The sequence below is a fragment of the Eleginops maclovinus genome, chromosome 9, assembly GCF_036324505.1.
Source record: "Eleginops maclovinus isolate JMC-PN-2008 ecotype Puerto Natales chromosome 9, JC_Emac_rtc_rv5, whole genome shotgun sequence".
NCBI lineage: Eukaryota > Metazoa > Chordata > Actinopteri > Perciformes > Eleginopidae > Eleginops > Eleginops maclovinus.
In genome coordinates, this window is record NC_086357.1 from 13,731,200 (window position 1) to 13,752,637 (window position 21,438).

Sequence of the window (21,438 nt, forward strand, 5' to 3'; positions counted from 1 at the left end):
TTTGGAGCAATGAGTATACTACTTATTTATGTTTTGTTTCCCGCCAAGCTAATGTGCAAATTGAAAATGTGCATCGGAATTGGATGAAAACGCACCTAATATCTCTGCCTTGTACATCCAAAAGACACATGTTAATAAACACACACATATCCAGTATATTTAGCAGTCACTGATTCAGTTATTGCCAATTATTTACAGGTTTCTACTGCACCATACTGGCTTTTCTCAGGCAGTGGAACAAGCACACCCAGCCACACACACAATCCATGAGGCACACTGAAACAATTGTGTGCATCAGCAGGAAAAATAATTGAATCCAAAAATAACTTCTTGCTCCCTCCGCCTTCCAAACATTGATTTAAGCACCTAAATAACTACAAGGAAAAGATGGGATGGAGAGGAGACGAGGATCTGTGCTGATGAAGGGTACTTTAATTGTGTCGCAGACATATTTAGACATGCGTATAATATACAGGCATACACAGACAGATACACACAGACAGACAAACACATCTATCAGCTTGAGGCTTTACTAGGGAAGGGAGCAATTAGACTTTAAGACCTTCAGGAAGTTTCTGCTGACCCTGACATATAGCAGCAGTTGCCAGAAGGAGATGTAGTGTGATAGCTTTTAAAAAGAGAGAAAGGCCAAGAGGGAAAAGCACATGTGGGGAAACATGTCTGCCTCTCCCACCAGGGTTACTGACGACTGACACACACCTCACCTGCTATAAAGTCTGCATTTGCCCAAGCGGATTGAACAGCCACCAACAAACTTGCTGTTAACAAAAACAAATGGAAGTAATCGTGAGATTTTATATATATAGATAGATATATATAAATATTATATATTCATATTATTGCCACAAGCAACCACAGGAAAAAAGTTGCCATGCCTCAAGTGCATTATTTCCCTACCATGAATGGCGTAGCACATTTTACTTTACTACATTTTCACACTCATCAACCCATTTAGTAACCTTCAGTTTGGAATCTACTCATCTACGTAGCTCGTTCCTCTAATCTGTCACCAGTGTGTTTCTGTGAGTATGTCTGTAAACTCATCCAGTCAACCATGTACACACTGCTCCCTTCTGGTAGAAATTGAAATTTCAGATCTTCACTCAATGACGCAATAAGCAGGATTTGTCCGTTCAATGTGATTCATCAGATAACATGTTATGAAGGTTATACAATTATAAAGAAGAGGCGCAATGATGTCAATAAGATAATTGAATAAAACCAGAGAACTTCATCCCTTTTGATGACAAATATATAGAGAGCACATACATTTAAAAAAAGGTCACCAGATGTCTACAGGTCACATAAAAACTGCAGCACCAATCAGGACTGATGAGCACCAATCTTTCCTGCAGTCCTTATTCATCTCAAAGTTAGAAATGAATCACTTGGCAACTCTATTTGAAGTGTTCCTCAAGTGACTCAGGTCCAATCTGGAGTGATTAGCTAGAACTGGCCACTAGCTGTTTGTATTTGTTTTTGTGTTATCTGAAACTGAAACATTGTACCTGTTGCTGTGTGTGTGTGTGTGTGTGTGTGTGTGTGTGTGTGTGTGTGTGTGTGTGTGTGTGTGTGTGTGTGTGTGTGTGTGTGTGTGTGTGTGTGTGTGTGTGTGTGTGAGTGTGTGCGTGTGTGTGTGTAATGCATGCGTGTTAGGCAGGCAGCATGAATAATGAAGCAAGGAAATGTCATCAACAGGCTGAATGTTACATGGCAGCTCAGTCAGACATGCAGAGAGGGATTCTAACCAGTTTTTCTGGAGAAAAGTCTTTGCTTAGTATAACTGAGGGGTCTTGATGTTTGAAGAAATAACTTTCTCCAATGATTAGCAATTGAAAATTCCATTTATGTAATTAATGAACATAAGCATGTTAGGAGGTTTGGACAGGCATTCACCATTGACCTCTCATATTCATGTAATCTTTTTTCCACTGATACACAACCAAAACAAAATCCACATTGCTCTGCCAAAAACTTTAGAAATGTCCCAACAAAGTCAGGCCTCAATCCTACAACAGCAAAAAAGAGCTTTGCTACGACGAGTAAACCCCTTGAAGAACATAAGATGTCATTGTTTTTCATACACTCATAACAACAAGGTAACCAGGTTTAAAATATGTGATGCAAACAAGGGATTTATTTGAAACTGCGCTAGCTTATTGCAGCTCTATTAGTATTAGTCTATATGATGACCAGGTTACAAGACATTGAAATACAGAAATGCCAAACTAGGTAGAAAATTATTTAGAAACAGTCTTAGCTTTACATAGTTTGTCCACCAGAGAGCACCAACAAGCTGATTTTTTTACTTTTACATTTCCTGCACAGTATGGAACTTGGTCCCCATTCAAAAAATATAACTAAAATATCTCATTCAAGATTTTTTGTTTTTCAGTTTTTTGTAATCAGGATTTGTATCAATTCCTATATATATCAATATGAGTATGGGCTCTAGTATCAGTCTACATAGAGCAAATAAGCTCTTTCTCCCTGAAGATGTATGTTTCATTTCGTAAATTATATTCATTGTTTAAAAAATAAACTGAGGTAGTCTTTGCTTAAGGTGAGGTTGGTCAACTTTCATTACAAAACCCTGCCAAAGAAATTTTGTTATACTTCGTATGATGACAATATCATAGATATTCTGATTCTGATTCTGCAGGACATTGTGGGACAAATAACATTTATTTTATAACTGTTGCATCTTTATTAATGTATAAAATAAACCAAAATTCTACATTATCTAAAGCATATCCATTTCCAGTTACAAAGGAAATCCCCCTAATGTTTAGATTTCTCCAGGTGTTCGAATGTCTCCAGGTGGTTCAAATGTTGTCATAAACAATTTGCTTCTGTTGCCATTGACCATGTTTGTGTTTGTTGGCTTTTCTTTTTCTTTTCACTCACCATTCTGGATCAACCGGCGTAATATCTATCCTGGGAGGTGCTCCGAACGGCAAGGATGTTGGCCTCGGTATGATTTCTTCATCAGGTGTCCTTGACCTCTCCCCCTGACGCCATGACAACGGGGGTAACTGCAGGTTGCCTGAGAAGCGGCGTCGGCCCCGGCGCAGGTCAACACCCAGAGTGCACGAGGGAGAGGTGAAAGATTCACTGAGGCAGCAATCCGGAGGCTCTTTGCAGTCCTGACAAGAGAAGCAAAATAAGTGTAGAAAATTAAAGACATTCGGTCATTTGATAATAGAGATCATGTAAAATTGTAAAAATGTGTAAAAATGTAAAAAATAAATAATGTACAACTCAACTTGTTGTCTCTTCAATTTAAAATTAATAGAATCAGAATCAAGTTTATTGCCCGGTACGTTTACACACGTCTGATTTGGTGTCTGGTGGTGCGAACATAAACAAAGAAAATGTGTTGTAAAAGTTGTTAAAAAATATAAAGATAATAAAAAGAAGTATTTTAAGAAACTATTTAGCATTAAACAATAAAATACTAAAGACAACTATTTACACCAAATTTAAATTTAAATATACAAAGAACGAGGCCAGTAGCAAAGGGGAAGAAAATGTTTAGGTAGTGGTGGTTTTGGTCCTGGCCTCCTGTGTTTTATTACAATCTTTTTTTCTCAAGCTTTGTAACTGTTTGCCCACTAAGGGGCGCCATAGGCTTGTTTCTGACAAAAGATGGTGTTGCATACGCACTACACCTCAGTTTCTTGTGACCTATAACAAAATATTAATAAACCTGATATGCCTCTTCTCACTTTCCAAAAACTATTGTCTCAAATTAAAACTCATTTAGGAGGGGCAGAAAACAAATCACTCTCCAACCCTTTGATGGTGCACATTATGATGACATAAACAAATGTTAAAAAAAAGATCTGCTAAAAATCATTTCACCGTGGAGTATGAGTGCATGAATCCCACACAAGTCTACTTTATTTTATCATCACACACATATCCCCACTCTGAACTCTCCCTGGTTTCCACCTCATTTACTACTGTAATTTGTCTCGTTAGTGTGTGCTGTCTCTAGCACACTGATTGCATTGTATAAATAACATGTTTATTTCTCAGCTGCTCTGTCAGATTAACATGGAAGTCTGAAGGGCATGACAAGTCTTTATCTCTGTTGTATCATCAGCTTATGTTTATAGTTCTGAAAAACCTGTGCAACATTTTTTGAGAATCTCGGTAACAGAAGCCATTCTCAGTTTGATTGAACGATAATTTTAAAAAAAAACATCAAATACACTCTCAACAAGAAATATAAGATCTCACCTACTTCTATCCACAGTGACTATTTTGTTTTTCTTACAATCAATGCAATTTTTCTTTTTGAATCATGACGCAGTTGTCTTAATAGAGAGACAAGACCACTGGATGCAGCCAATCCCACGTGTGATTGAATGAGAAAAAATAACACATACTTAGACAACCAGTCACGCTCAACATCACATGTGAACGAACTGGACCTGACTGAAACCTAAGCACCTGGAGAAAACACATGCAGGCACAGGGAGAACTTGCAAGTTGCAAATGCATAACTTCCTTGCTCTAAGTCCAGTGGTTATATTTGATGGAAATAATTGTCCGTTCTAAAGTGACGCCATTCTCTCTCAAACAACAAACTCCACTCCCTACTGAGGCAGCTTCATACAGTAAATAACTCTGAGTGTTTTACTTCTAGTCTAGTCAAAGTTGGCAGAGTTCAACGACAAATGGTTTGAACTGATTTTTATATTTATAAGCCTGAATCCTACTGTGTCTTTAGTAGTAAACACTTCTTTGGGTAAACACAGACTCCCACTCTTAGTCCCACAGCAGCTCTTCTTGGCCTTTCTGCCTTCTCCACCTACTCACAGCTTCTGTGTTTTACCAAACTAAACAATGCCAGTGATCGGGATAGAAGCAAACTCAATTCATTCTTGCTTCTTACAGAATGAGGCAAAGTGAAGCTGACTTTTTGCTATGTGGGTGGTGGCTTTCTGTTCTGTTTAATACAAGCTAATGGTAAACAAGGTAACCGAATACTTGACTTAACTTGCATGTTTGTGGTAGCAGATACAGCAGATGCATTTGAGGACTGAAATTTAGAGAAAACTACTAGCATGCCCTGTCCTCTAATAGCTTAACTACTCAACTGCATAAATCCAACTACAGATAAGTGTATAGGAACTGACCTGATGCATACTACAGACCGATTTGCATGGATTTACATTTTCCTGGCACTACTTAAACACTACATATACAGTACTTTCAGCATGATTATTAGAATGATTCTAATACGCTTGTTAAACAGCAAAACTCTCAATTCTTGTCATCCTTGCTTTGTATTTAGAGAAGAATCTAAATGTCACAGTCAATAACATGTAAATGTAATACGGTCATTTTCATTCTTGCTCATTTCTTGTCAGATGAGTATATAAATACATGGAAACCATAAAACACTGAAGAAGAATGAAATGCTCTAAGAAGCAGTGGAAACATGATTTATGCATTTGAAATAGGCTCTGCCACAGTGCCCACTGTTAATTTGTAAAAAGCACAGGGAAAAGAAAGAAACACGGAGAGTTGTGAGTAAGGACGAAAGGACAGCAATACATTTCTATTAGAAGTCATTGAGGAAGTAGGGTTATGGAAAGCCAAGGACACAGTGAGATAAGGGAGTGATATGAACTGCACTGGAGAACAGAGAGGATAAAGAAAGGAAGATTGAGGGTGGTGATAAATATAATACAGCCAGCAGAGACAGAAAGAAACTAAATCACATACAACACAGAGGGAATAACAGAGCAAATGAGGACATGTGTACAAACACACAGATGGGGCTTAAGACTAAGTGAATCTCAGATCAGATACTGCCCTAGTAGTAGTAGAAAGTAGAAATCACACTGAACTGTAATACAGACTGCCAATTGCCTGCCAATGTGTAAGCCACTTTTAACTAATAAAATGGCTTTACTCGTTCCTTTAAAGTGCACACCTTACTATCCTTAGATGACCTTTAACTGCTGTGATGTACTGTATGTGCATGATAGGTGTGTGTGTGTGTGTGTGTGTGTGTGTGTGTGTGTGTGTGTGTGTGTGTGTGTGTGTGTGTGTGTGTGTGTGTGTGTGTGTGTGTGTGTGTGTGTGTGTGTGTGTGTGTGTGTGTGTGTGTGTGTGTTTTTGTGGGGCTGGAGAAGGGTGGCTAAGGTGTAAAAGTCCATTAGGTTATTTGTAACACCCAACTCAAGTGGCCTCTACTGTATGTCATCCCAGGCCAACTAAGGACTCATTAGTCTTACACACACCAAAGAAGACTTTCCTTAATGTACACACACCAAAACACAAAGGGCACCAGTCCTCAGCTCTTAGTTAAAATTAATACAAAGACTATAATGTACCTTTGCAGCCTTGTCAACACTTAATTTATCCTCAGGTCATACAGCACACATCTTCCACACCTTTTGAGACTGTACTCACCAGAAAAGCATTGGTCATTTGTTCAAACACCGACCTTCACTGGCCTTTTGCTGTCAGGTGATTTATGACTGTCCTCTACAGTTAAACCAACAACACTTGTTAAAGTCACCTACGTTTATGATAAGAAACAAAGTAGAGAGAGATAGGATGTCTTTATATCGAGTCAAAAACAGGAGACTATGATTCATGTATGTCTCTTTTGAACAGTTCTGTTTCCCTTACATTAAGAGGATTGCTCTCCAACCGAGCCTAGCAGTTTGGGATGTATAAGAAAACACACTAACAGATAGATACTTTAAAAACCAAGCAGTTTTTAAGCAGTCAAGGTTTTTTTTTGCAGATAGGAGCTTTCCATGGGGTGTACAAGCTGAATGGTTAAAGGGATAGTATGGATGTTTTATTGGGTACCTCATAGTCAGTGTATTACGAATAAGTGTGAGGACTCTAGCCAGTTTAAAACCTCTACACCTTGGTTCTCTCCATTTTGTTGAGGCGTAAAAGATATGAAGATCCCACCTGCAAGTTGATGGGATTGGTTCCTTAAGTCTTTGGTGTGTGAAACGCTGGCTGTCTGAACACGGGAGTTTGTGAATGTCACTGGTACTGCTGATCAAAGACAGAAGTGCTCAGTAAGCAATGGAGTTTAGTAAGTATAGATATGTTGGTTAGCATATAAAAACACCACATGTTAACAGTGTTAATACCTCTTTGATTGGAGAGAGTATTTAGGAATATTATACATTTTTACATGCCCTCTACTCTGGCTGTGATGTCATGTACACTTACTCTTCACACTCAGTCCCATACACACCAATGTTAAATCTGAGAATTTCATTTCTAAGCTTCAAGAAAAGTTGAATATTTAAACAAGTTATTGAATTATTCACAGAACGTAATGGAGTTTCTAGACGAAAGTATAAGTTGTATTTTCTTATTTGAAAATGCGTGAAAAAGTGACGACATTTCTCAACTCGACATCAATTCATTTAAATCCTTCCAGGCTTTACACATAACAACTCAATTAGCATACATAACTCAGGCTTTCTATGCAAGTATATTTGGGAGCTTTAGAAGGAGAGAGACTTTGTCAAACCCTCTTTAGAACAAAAACTTGAAATCCTTTTTAGACCAATTTAGGATTAGGGAAAGTTAAGCCACTAACTGTGAGAAACCTATTTTTAATTGTTCACTCCCTCTGAGCTTAAAGCATATAAAGTGATAAGTAATAACCTCTTTGCTTTATGCTGGGATTTTTTTCTGTTAGAATAATGTATCTCAGGGCGTCCTTGACTGGCACACTTCCCATTTCTCACCCGCCCCCACCAACATCCATATCCCTCTGCATCTCACCATTTCGACACCAAGGCAACAACACAATAGGGAGGAAATGAGGAGATGAGCTTAGAAAACAACACCTGCTTCCCATCAGTTATAGAGGGGGAGGTATAAAGAGTGAGAGTTGACAGATAGGAAAATAAGAGAGAATAACAGAAAAAAAACAGCTGGGGCAGGGCAGGATGACTTGCAGAGAAGGGTGAGTAAAGCAGAGAGAAAGTGAATAAGAGAGGGATATAAGTGGGTGAAAGGAAGATGAGCGAGAGTGGGAGAAAGAGGAAGTGGGGGAGCACAGGGGGAGTACCTGATAGAAACTGATTTACATTAATTCTACAACACTGTGCACATGCAAACATACATGTTAGTATAGTACATACTGTGCAAGACAACACATAGAAAAGGTTGTTTGAATGGATAAATAACACAATCAGGATGGTTGATGCTCTCAGTTTGTGTCTGCTTATGTATGTAAGTCATTTTTTATTGTTATTAGCTTCCACTTCGTCAGAGTTTATCAAATGAATTGGTAGACTTAAAAACAAATATAAGATAATATAATTATTGGATTTTAGAAACACAATAGAGACAGGATTGTCTCCTTTAAATAAAAAGGTCACGTTAGGAAAAATGATCTAGACAGTGGCACAGGATATTAATAAAAAAGTTTGGTGAATTATTACTATTACTGTCTACTATCTTTCTTTTATCATCTTCTTTCCTTTATCACAACCCTATCCCTGTGACTCAGACAAGTGATCAAATAAATTGTCTATACTTTCTCTCTCCATAGCAACATGTGATGTATGATTAATTTAGCTTTTGGGAGGGTTGAGCACAAGAAAGTGTTCAATATGATTCACTGAAAGCCCTTTCAAGCCTTTTTCAGATTCATGTATTCAGTATGCATGCATGGAAAGTTTATTGGAGAGACTGAGACAACAGCTGCGATGAAACAAAGCATGAAAAGCAGATTGAGATCCAGACTGAATCCATGCTGTTAGTATGTTGATAGGTTTTCATTTCTAAAGATAATCCCCAACTCGCCCTTAAAGGAAGCATTTTCCTCTACAGTATGTATTTCATCAAGCTTTCTATTTGAGTATCGACATCAAGTTAACCCTTAAAACATCTAAAGTCTAATAGATGAATAATCATTAGCCAAATCTATTTAAAGAGGCCCGATTACGCTAATTTTCCAGTTCGTGTTTATATTTTGTGTGTCTTCTGCGACATGTTTACATACACATTCCATGTGATAGCCAAGAGGCCGGGATTCCAATCACTTTAATGGTAATAAGCGACAGTTCTGGTGTTTCAATATTTGTTACGTCATGTTCTGAGTAAATAAACAGAAAGAGTACCTGTTACAACATCACAGATGTGTATTTCTGTTTATTTTTTTGTCTTCTGTTACATTTGGTTAAACATCCATTTATTTTTGAGCTTCAAGATGTAGCCCTTTTTCACCTCTCTGATTTTTTTGTAGAACAAAAGATGAAGGGATAAATAGAAACTGTAATAAATAAACTATTTAATTTAAATGAATTAATCTTCTTTTCAAGTGCAGGAAACCTAAAGCACCACACTGACAACATAAGAAGAGAAGTGAAGGAAAATATGTGCATTTAAAACAATGCTGATGGACTAATAGGCTCCTGTTATCATTGTGCCAGTTAGGGCAAGAGGTAACAGTTAGTATAATCCCAAGGTGCCAAAGGGAGTGAGATAGAGAGGGTGCAGAAGATTACAGTGTTTAAGGCTGACACAGAGACAGTGGAGGGAGTGGGAGAGATGTCCTTGAAGAGCAAGAAGAGTCACTGAGAACAGAACAGAGCAGCCCAGAGAGAAAAAAAGAGCTGAACTATTGCTTCTGCTGGCCAAGATTCAACCCTCAGTTTTCAAGCTCTCTAATTGGAGAAAGAACAGCTGTACAGTTTGACCAGCATGCCCTATTTATACATGATAAACTGCCAGAGCGGAAGAGGGAAAGAGAGAAACAAATGAAAAAGACATGGACGATAAAAGAAGTGAGCGAAACTGAGAATCTTTAAAAAAAAAAAATCAAAATAACCAACACCAGAAGTAGTGTTGGTAAACTACAGACAATTCCAGTCATGTAAAGAAGCTAGATGTGAAGGTTTGGCGAGATTGAGGCAAAGAAATAGGATTAAACAAGTATTATGACACAAATAAACTTGCACATCTAACAAAAGTATTCGGTCACCGTTACTCAAAGTAAGCTCTCTAATAACAGTACTGTTTACTGAATTACTGACATAAATCAAAAAAGACAGAAATTGTAAAAGGTTAAAATAGAATCTATTATGTTAGATATTTTTCAGGACCTGAGAGTAATGTGAGCACAGTCACACTTTGCTGCCAATCTTAGGAAATAGACTTTAATTGAATGAGTGAAAGATTGGCATGTGGTCATGCATTCAAGGGAAAAACACGAGAGCACATCCACACACAGACACACAGACACACAGACACACAGACACACACACACACACACACACACACACACACACACACACACACACACACACACACACACACACACACACACACACACACACACACAGGCAGAGATGGACAGTCAGAGCTGATCACATCAGAGCTGTTTAGCTGTGATCTGCATGACAATGAGGTCATTAGTTCTGTGGAGCGAAGTGACATTATTTAATCCGTCCTCCCCTCAGCACATCACAGTCCAATAACACTCACAACCACACACACATCACATGACAAACAGGTGTCACACACTCCTATGAAAGCATAGAGATCCAATCCTTGTACATACTTGACCCTAATCACTTGTACAAAAACCCTCACCGTTTACTTTTAACCTACATATAAACTAACCCAATCCAAAAGTCAGGTTGATGATGGGTCAAATCATTAAAAGCATTAACACACACTAACATATGAGCACACAGTTCCACCACTTATATTGAATACCAGCTGAGCATCAACACATTTCTTCTGTTAGAGCTGAAATCCAATAACAATGTCCTACCTTAGCACACTTACCCTCATCGATTCAGGAAACACTTTCACTAAAACGTTTACTGTAAATACACAGGCTTTATTGTGCATGACCAAATAGAAACACATAATCACACAACAAAGAAAGTAGGCTGTTCCCTCTTAGTTTGCTCATCTGCTGTAACTATTTACACAAACAACATCACTTAAGAGCCTTTACACAAATAACAGAGTATTTGAGCAAGCTGTATACTTAACTTAACTTGTAGCTATACAGGGGGTTAATAGCCTAGTGTAGCATAAAGCCTGGATGCAGGGTGTAACATCTGTCTAAATATACAAATATCCCTAAGAGCATCTCCTGGAGCAGGTTTCTGATGCGAAACAGCTTGCCCTGATTCCAGTGCCAGTGCTTGTTGCGATAAGGTCTCCCCTGAGACTACAGAAGACCAGGTTCTTTCTTCTCATATCCTCGTCCTTTTGATATTGTTACCTATACTAACATTATCTTCTATGTACTATATGAGGATTACATATAGTGTGTATCAAATTGATTTTATGTATTTTCTTCTGTCTTTGTGCTCCTATAAAACCTGATTTTTCATTCTGGGGTTCAATAAATGTTTATCATATCTTATTTGATCTAATTACTTTATAAGTCTACTCACACAGGGTCTCACAGAGATAATGTCCCTTCTATGAACCCTCTCCCCACACTCTGTGGCTGATGACTACATTGAATAGTTCAAAAGCTCAGGTGTGGCTGGCACTGCAGAAAATATGTGTTGATTTGAAGAGTGAAAAGGCTCTGTGAATTGCTCTTGGATCAACCTGGCCTTCATTTTATGTTTTATGATCCTTTCGTTAAAAAACACTTAACTGAGTCATTCTATCCGACAATAGCAAGATTTCTTAAGAGGTAAAGTAAAGGTTAAAGGGTTGAGAAAATAACAAAGATATGAAAAGACGTGAAGTGGAAACACTGACAGTAATAAAAAAAAAAAACTAATTCAATATAGATAAAGTACACAGTACAAAGACAGAGATGGACACCCACACCTTCAGCTATGGTACAAAACACCCACAGCCTCTGTGAAGGGCACCTGCATGTTCCTGTCCATTCAGCATGAGTGTACGGTGAAAATCTGTAAGTGCCGAAAACATAAGCTGTCCCAACCTTGACTTCTACAAATCAAAGCAATTGATCTCAAAGAAGCAATTCACGCTCAGTTCTGATGCAGATGGAGTTTGGTGTGCTCACAAATAGTTCTGGTAATGTTGTGGAGTTCAGAATAGTAGATGGTTGGTTAAAAAAAGAAAAAGTAAAGACGTTAAAGAGTTTAAGATAAATAAATATTCCCTTTATCATAAAATACAACCTAAATATTGTACAACTTTTATCACAATGTAGTAGGTCTGTAACAAATAGTTTAAAGCTTTGTTCATTTTGATATATTGTTTCAACCCCCTCTCTCTCTCTCTCTCTCAAGCATATATACACACACAGAAACACGCACACACACACACACACACACACACACACACACACACTTTTGTCAGTCAAAAACTCTTGAATTCCTCCTATTCGTTTATGATCCGTGCTCTCCAGAGTAAATGTGTCTCTGTCTCTCTTAGTCAGGGATTTTATATATGTTTGCTCTTCACTGAGCCAGTCAAATACTCTTATCTTACAGCAGGAGCGATATTTTTAAACACAGTACAATCAAACCCCTCTCCAGTAATGACAACATCAATGTTAGTTTGAATGATCTCCGGTATATTATGTAACCGGTGAGATGTATTGGGGAAATGGTGGCTTACATTGTTGGGAGAGACAGAGAGAACACTTCTGCTTTTCCTCATCTTTTCTCGGTTGTTTCTCACTTGCTATCCAACCACGGCAGCTTCACATCCACTCCTGGAAAACATAAAAAGGTTGTTTGTGTGTTAATTAGAACAAGTTGCAATAAAGCCATTGATTATGAAGTCAGTGTATTATATTAAGTGGACATTGTTTTTACACAAACACATGGCTGTACAGTTTTTAAAATACCACATTTTATTAAATCAAATAAATAATGCGTCAGTTCAGAAAAATCCAGCAGAGTTTCTTATTTCTAAGATGTTGAAAGCCCCCAGGCCCTGACTACAACTGCTCTATTCTCTATAGCTTTAAGTACTGGAGAGAGGAACAGACTAGAGACCTCTGAGGATCTTAAGATACTTATGTGGGTTATACTGGACAGATAGGACATAAATAGTGAGAGCATTAAGGCCATGAGGTTGAAGTGAAGTCATTAATGTGATCTTAAAAGATACTGGGAGTTAGTGTAAGGATGTGAAAACAGCTGTAAAGTGCTATTTTAAAGTATCCAACCAATGAATCAATGAATCATCTAATAGTCGCCTTATGTAGGCTTCAACAACTCACACATATTTAAAATAATTGATCACAGGATTGAAGACAGCCGCTTTAAAGGTAAGATCATGCTGAAGCCGGCACCCAAATAATGGTGTAGAACTTTGAGGTTATTTAATGTTTTCAGGCATTTTTCTGCCTTTCTAGTTTATCACTACTGAGTTGAATAATTATGACGAGAAATATTAAGATGTTAACATGATCAACATTTGCATGGCTGTGTAGCTGTCTGAATCACTGACAGATGGCTGAAATGTGATGCGACGACAGAAGACGTGCTGCTGCTTCATCATGTTGCATTAAATCAATGTTGGCAAGAAAAAAAACCACAACATATGACAGGCTAGGGTTTGAATAATGGACGATAATACTACACACAAACTAAACACCCAAATGCAGTGGGTCTAACTTAAATAATATAAGTATTTGTTGGATTGGGACTGTTTAACTTATCATATCATTTGAAGACATTACCTTGGTCTGTGGGAAGTTTTGATTGCCTTGTTTTCCTTCAGACCAAAGATTAATTAAGAAAATAAGAGTAAAAACAGCTTAATTGCATATAAATTGATAGTAAAAAATTATTAGTTGCAGCTCCACTGAAAGTTTACTGCAAACCACAAATACACTACATGCACTGTCACAGCCACTGCCACTGACTAATTGCATCTGCCAAAGAAGTACCTCAACAATTTGAAATAAAAAATTAATTATGGTAACGTGTTGCAGTCTACGACATGAATTCTGATGAAGCAAAGCTGAAGAAAGGATGATCATTTAAAATAATAGGAGTCTGCCATGTGTGGTCGTTAAATAAGTCAGGTTGTCTGCCTGAACTGGGTCACATGGGTTATGAATACTTAAAATGTCAAACAACAGTACTGACATATATCGATTTATGCCGATGGCAACATATCTCACCGTTCTCAAATCCTCCTTGAACCAAGTTATTGAAAGAATATAAATTCAGAAATGTTAGGTAATAAGATTACACAACAATCTTTGAAAAAAACTGCTGTCCAGTAAATATACAAACACATAATAAAAGGCACCACCAACTGATGCTTCTGTACGTTTGTGTAGTGCAAGGATAGCATCTTACTAAACGAATCAACAGAAAGCAATATTAACACATATCACACATGAGAACACACTACACACTGATTTGCCCCCGTCATTTGTCCCCTAGCTCTTCATCTGTTATTCAGCTACACTGTTTTGATAATGCTTTGTTTTTCTGTCTTTCCTCGACAAGTTATCTTTTCTTTTAGTAACCCGTGCTAATGAAACCGCAAGCTAATGATACCTAGAGCAGCCTTAATGGTTCAGCACACTTTAATTCCCCCATGCTCATCATTCAAAAGCAGCGGACAAAATTGACTCCACAGCCATTGAGCCTTTCTCTAATGAGACAAGTCAGGCGGTCCTTAAAGAGCCCTCAGAACTCTAATGTTCCTCCTGTGAACCCATAATGTTTTTTTGTTCTTCAAAATATAAGAAGAGATTGGGTGAGCAACAGCAAAGGCCAAACCTAATTCAGAGGGAGGGCCTAACAGTAAAAGAGGAAAGAGGCCTATTCCTGGAAGATCAGGCAAAAACATATGAAGGGTTCAGAGAATGATAAAGGTTCACATAATGCAATAAAGAGATACAAGCAAGCAGGTCAGAAAGGATTTAATGACATAAAGAGAACAGGCCGGAGGTTCAATAAAGAAGGATTGAAGGATGAAGTAGGAAATTAGGTAGTGGACAAAGAGTGAGGGAGAAATAGCTTGAAGGACTAGATAAGGTCTTTCTGTTTAAAGGATATTTCGACATTCTGGGAAATATGCTTATTAATTTCCTGGCAAAGAGTTCCATTGCAGCCCAAAGACTCTTTCTAACGGTTACAAAATACACCTGACTGCACCTCTAAAACTCACTTACGTTTTGTTCTTCTTCGACCCGTCTTTAAGCCTGTAACTATGACGGTGCAGGAAGTGGAGCACGACACTCACTTGTAATATTTAGTTACAATATTTCACTATAAACTCACCTAACAGACTAATGCAGAATGCATCCAGTGAAGTCAAATGAGGGGCTCACTCCTCTGGAAATGAAAGCGCTTCAATGCCAGCAAAGACACCTTGACCAAGATCACTCACTAAGAGTATTCTCACATATAACTTTGTCTGCTTGTAGGGGAACATCTCATAAAAAGAAGCAGGCTGACCCACCAGGCCAGAAAGATCATTGCAAATAATGTATTGCAACTCCAGTTCCTATAAAAGCTATCCATGACCAAAAAGGCAACCGAGGTCTATAATCCCACACCCTACACTCATCATTCCAGCTGGGGACATCTGGCAGGTGAATCAAGGTCCAACAAGCCGTAAAGATAAGTCATTTTATCATCAATCATGTTCTCAGCCATCTTTCCACAAGACAGAAATTATAGTATTTTCTAAATGTCCAACTATAGCCAAATATGCAGACATGGTCATGTTGACTCTGGAAACGCAATATGTATCCTGCTACATGATGAGGAATCAAATGTTAAAGGATGGTGCATGCCCTTGAAGAAGATGGACATCTTTCAGCTTGAACAGACAGGACATCCTTGACACCACTATTACATAAAAACACCCCCATCATCACACCACTGAAATGCAGTTAAAGGAAAGGCAAACACTATAACATGCAGTATTCCGCCTAACTGCATGAACAAAATCTGCTGCTACCGGAACTAACTAATAGTCAGCAGATTCAACAAATAATGAATGTTTCTTAAAATGAAATTTACAGTGTCCTCTGTCTTACTTCACGACAGGCAACATTGACTGTTGATTGCTACTAGAAATGTTCCACAAGGTAATATAGCTCAAGGGCATGTGTACAGCACTTTTATGTAGACCTTTTATAGTTAGAAATACTGCTGACAAGGAAAGATCATTTGTATATCATTTGTCTTGAAGAAAGTTAAATTGCAATGCTGTGTTAATTTCCTAATGCAAGCCTTTTTGGTCCAGAAAAGTCATTTTTGGTGATGCAATGTGTAAAATGTGGCAACACTAAAATGTACTACATTTAAAAAGGGAACTATCTTTTTCAACAGAATGTAAAAGAGGTTAAAGATGGGAGTGTGTTGCAAAATCAACTAATCTTGTCTACCACATGTTCCTGTAGAAATGATAATGAGTCACTGTTAGTGCCAGTCTGACCTAACTCTAAATGCCTATAGATGGGTTTTTTTTGGTTTTAATTCAAAGTGGCAGTAACTTAACATGACTTGCATCGTTACATCAGTCTTGCTCCATGATGTCTGTTTTACTGGGCGTGGAGCAGTTTGCAGCCCCATGAGATTCAGCTAGCACTCAAGTTGCTGCAGCAGCTGACTGAGCCTCCATGGGCGTCTCACTGAGGACCGCTCCAAAGGTGCTGGTTGTTTACTACTTTCTGCCACTTTGGATTTAGTTCAATAATCAAACGTCACATAATGTAACAGAGCGTACAGACCCCTTAATGTTAGAGCCTGAGTAAACAAAATGATGGCTGGCATACACTGGCTTTATTCCTGCACTGTCGTAGTTACTAGTTTGCTTTTTTAAATAAGTGATGACTGTAAATGTGTATTGTATAGAGCCAAAGAGGTTAATGTTTACTGTTCTTTAGAACAGGTGGCTCAGAACTAAATCTTGCACCTCAAAGCATGATGCATGAATAGCTAACTTTAACACTAATTTAGAGTAAAAGCTAAAGACTTATTTTCATTTTCATGTTTGGTTAGAGATTTTCTGTTGCAAGACTTTAATATTTAGTTTGGATCGTTAGGCTGAATGACGTAAATTAGTTATTAAATTAAAAAATGCTATGAATATATTTCACAGATGTAATTATCAGAGGCAATGCTTCTCTTTAGGGACGACGAGCTGTTCCAGTTATCACCATTAGCAGATAATTAGCATTACAGAAGAAGTGTGTGTGTCAGAGCACATCTTAAAACTGTGCTTGGCTGCTCAGATGTAGAAAGCAGTTTATGAACACAGATTAGTGATGTAACCTCAGGGGGTGAAGCATAAGGGTACTTACGGACTATGGCGTGTGTAATGTGTGGTGTGTGTGTGTGTGTGTGTGTGTGTGTGTATTGGTTTGTTTGTTTTAGGGTTTGTTAATTAGCGACACTTCTGCCAAATTAAGAACATCAGAGCAGACAGGTGTGAGAATATTAGACACACATCAACACTTTCAAGGGAGCAAACTAACCCATGCATGCTCTCTAACTGATAACAAAACAGAACGGATGTCTTAATTGGGGAAATGAGCAATAAGGATAAGTAGAAGTGTCTGCTGCTTTTCTAAAAGAATTAACCTTGTTTTATCAGTACACATGTTGTTGTCTTCTGCTTTGTGACAAGTATGACTGAACTACTTCACCCTTTGCAGCTCCACTGCAGATGGTTTACTGGCAGGTGTGCCTAAGTGCAGTATGTTACTGCGCAAAACAGAGAGGGCCTTTATTCATTTCTAAGTGGATCTTGAGTATAAGTCAACCATTTCCTCTCCAAGCCATTAGTCAATCAATGGATAATGCAAGGAAAAAAACTCCCACAACTGCAGTTTGCAGGTATTTATTTTTCAGATGTCTCAAATGTACCTTGGTGTTCTGTCACATCTCATCTTGTACATATACATGCAACAGCGTCATTGGAAGGTGGCTCCAATAGGCCCTGTCGTGTGTCGGCCTAATAGAGCGGAGATAACAAGCGCTACGCCTGCCTCTCCTGTTGACTGGCTGGCACATTGGGACACTTGATGGAGGAGAAGGAGCCGGATCTGAGTAGCTGGCTGGGAACTGTTCAGTCTACCTAACCTCTGGCAACATCTCTGTAACCTGACTTGAAGTTGGGGTCTGAAACTCTCAGCTTGTAAGCTGTTGGGTCTGCTCTGCCATTGCTCTTTGTTAATTTAACTATTGGATTTAAACTCCTCAGCAGGGGGCGGATAAAGCAGTAATCCAGGGAATGGTTTTAAAAAATCTGAATGAAAAAAGATAGAAATGAATGAAAACGGATGCTATATCATTTATTCATGATGATCTTCTATGCTCTTACATCATATCAGTAAAAGCATACAACAACAAACATCAAAGACAGCAGACCGACTTGATCACATTTTCTGCCCCCTCTTAATCAGATTCCAATCATTTATCAATTTTTTTTTTTACATTGTTCTGCAGCATGACTGAATAATGAGACAGAAATTTCTACCTGAATGTGTTTCTGATCATCATACATTTTGACGTGTGTGTGTGTGTGTGTGCATGCGTGTGTGTGCGTTTGTCTGTGTGCTTGTCTGTGTCAGTCTGAGTGAAAGAGAGGCAGCATCAGCTGGAGATTGTGCACACACTGATACCGTGATGCCAATACAAAGCAGCACTCAACCAATTAAAAAAAACAGTTTGAGTTTTCAAATTTTTTGAATTGCAAAAAATCAAGAACCTGGAAAAGCCACTTGAGGCTGGTTTATTAAGCAAGACAATTGCAATATCCCAATAGACGGTTTTTTTGTCTCAATAGCAAATCCCCCTCTTTATGACAATATTACAGGTGTAAGGTTTTATAAAACTCCCAGTTTTAATTATATCATGGCTTTAAGGTATGCATTATAAAGGGCTGGCAACTTTTAGTGACATATACAGTAGGTGCTGTCACAGGTCCTGTCATAACTCCTAGTCAGTAACAACGTAAAAAATGAAATACTGTTCTTGCTGGATAAATGACTATTCTCAATATATAACACAAAGGTTACCTTGTCTTCCTCCACCTGTTAAATAATAAATGTGGTCATTTTATTTTGAGCACAGATTCAGCTAAGCAAGAATGCACTCATCTTAAAATTAAAATTGATTTGAATTGATTGTCACAATAAGAACAATCTATTTTGACCCTTCACAAAAACATAAAAAATCGGAGTTATTTCATTTAGTGAAAATCTTTAAGCAGTAGCCCTTCCTCTGCTAACTTGGGGAAAATAACAAGCTGACAAAGTGCAGCTTGGCAGTATTCCATCGTGTTTTTTAGGGAGGTTTTTTTTTTTTGTACTTAAGGTGAACAGGCTAGAACTATTACTGAAGCATTTTGTCCGGTTTATTGTATTCTTTAATTAGCAGCCAACACAGTCATTTCTGAGAGCAGCCTTAAAAGGGATTTTTTTTTAGACTGCTCCTCAGAGACACAAGCAAAAATGGAACGATTATTAAATGCAGTTTTTCAGTTTTTCATTAATGTTCATTTAAAAAATATGAGCGAAACCTTAACATGATATTTTGGTTAGCACATGAGTGGAAGTCACCACACTGGGTAATTATGGCTATAGATTACCGCCCTCACACTACAAGCATTATATTTGTTTTGCTCACCAGGGATGAAAAATAAATTGGCTGCAATCATTGGAATCAAATTGGATGACAACATGGTACGATGTTGAGTGGTAAATACCGCTGTATCCAAACTTTCTTTTGTTTTGAATAGTTTCTTAACCTAACCAAACTTAACCTTAGGATGGTGATTTTGAAAGGGAATAAAAAATGACGTCTGACTGACAGGAGCGTCAGTTCAAGGCTCAAATAAACTAGATGTCTTTTTTATTAGGAATTACTGGTCGTATTGGGACACTGGTGGCCTTTTCATTTGAAAGCTGTGCAGGTCAGGTATACTGGAGACTCTGAATTACCCATACACATGGGGCCACAACAACCAGAGCACAACATTTTGCATCTTATCGAGTCAAACGTCATTCCCTTTGGCCACACACAAACAGGAACATTGCAATCCTTGTTAGAACAAAGAAGTGTATTAAATAGGTCCACTGAAAATGATTTATGGTGGAGTGATACATGTGAAACTATGTTATCACATCATTCTTCAGCCTACAGTCTCTGAAAGCCTCCCACATGAGAATAGTGTAGAGCAGATTAATTTCAAAGCGGGAGTAAGAGCAGTGGAAATAGACTCATTGCTCGAAAGCTCTGGTGTTCATTTTTTACTCAACCCAGGTTTACTCAGGCAATGCAACACAGGACTTATCTTGATAAAATAGACTATTGAACCTCATGTGCACATACATTTTTTGAAAGCATAATCTAACAGTGTACCTTTTTCTTTAAGATACATTTCTAAAATCACCCCTTGGATGTGTAGGTCCTGAACCTGCTGTTGAGAAACTTCCAATTGTATCTGCTTGCTCCAGTCCAGCCTTTCTTTCCACTTTGGCCTACTTTTCCTCCTCAGACAGATCATCAGTTTGAAGACAGAAGACTGGTGCTCGGAAAGCTCCTTAAAGAGCAACTTCTGTTTTTGTTTCTCTACTTTGGATTCAGTCTTGTTGTTAAATCATAAAATCGTTTTCCTGGCAACATGACTAAGTCTTTGGGAAATTAGGTCATAAAAAATCTCATAAATTCTTGATGAGACAATTAAAAAACCATGATTAGTTTCCCTTATTTATTCACTCTCTCAAGCAGTTGTCAATGTAGTGAAGGGGAAACAATCAGAGTGAGGCGGAAGAACCTCCTGTGGTGCTGGAGAGCATAAGCCATCTACTAAGCATGGACTTTATGCCAACTGTGTTTATTATGTAAAAAGAACAACAAAAGGAAAAACGGAGGAGAAGGGTAAAGGAAAGGAAATTATATTCTAACAAACGCAGATTTTAGTATTATTATTCCAGAGGATAGGAATATGTGTTTGTTTGGAGAAGATATAGAAGAATGTCTCCTGGTGTATAGGTGTTCTAACTAAGACATAGGACACAAGAATAACTTAATTTCAAGAATCTACTTTCAGTGTTGTGAACATGGACTGCAATTGTGCCTGAAGAAAATAGGATTATGAAGTATTTTGTAGACAGGCAAACCTATTGCTTTTTTTTAATGACTGCTTTAACCTTTTCTTAATTATTTTTTTTTATCTTATATTTTTTTATTCATCTGTGCTTTAGTAGATCATCTTGATCTTCACAAACAATGAAAATGAAAAGATCCTCTACAAATACAAGTTAATTGCTTGATTAAAATGATGTATGACACTTAGATGAAACAAGATAAAAATGACTTTGGATTATGCATGATTCCTGCATGCACTTCCCCATTTCTCTCTACACATCCTGTCAGGGGGTAAGTATTACTGCATACGATTTTCACACACAATATCTGTTAGACCTGAGATAATGTATATGGGATAAACTTGACCCAATCATAACCAGAC

General features: G+C 37.9%; 1 protein-coding gene across 1 annotated transcript in view; it reads right to left on the bottom strand.

Annotated features, from left to right (window-relative positions):
• Positions 1-21,438, bottom strand: part of pde4ba (phosphodiesterase 4B, cAMP-specific a) — a 126,948-nt gene that overhangs the window by 99,547 nt on the left and 5,963 nt on the right. The window contains exons 2-3 of the mRNA XM_063892127.1: positions 12,598-12,694; positions 2,929-3,167 (exon numbers count right to left, since the gene is read on the bottom strand). Coding sequence (XP_063748197.1) covers positions 2,929-3,167; positions 12,598-12,639 — 281 coding nt within the window. The 5' untranslated portion in view covers positions 12,640-12,694. The remainder of the gene's footprint in view (positions 1-2,928; positions 3,168-12,597; positions 12,695-21,438) is intronic.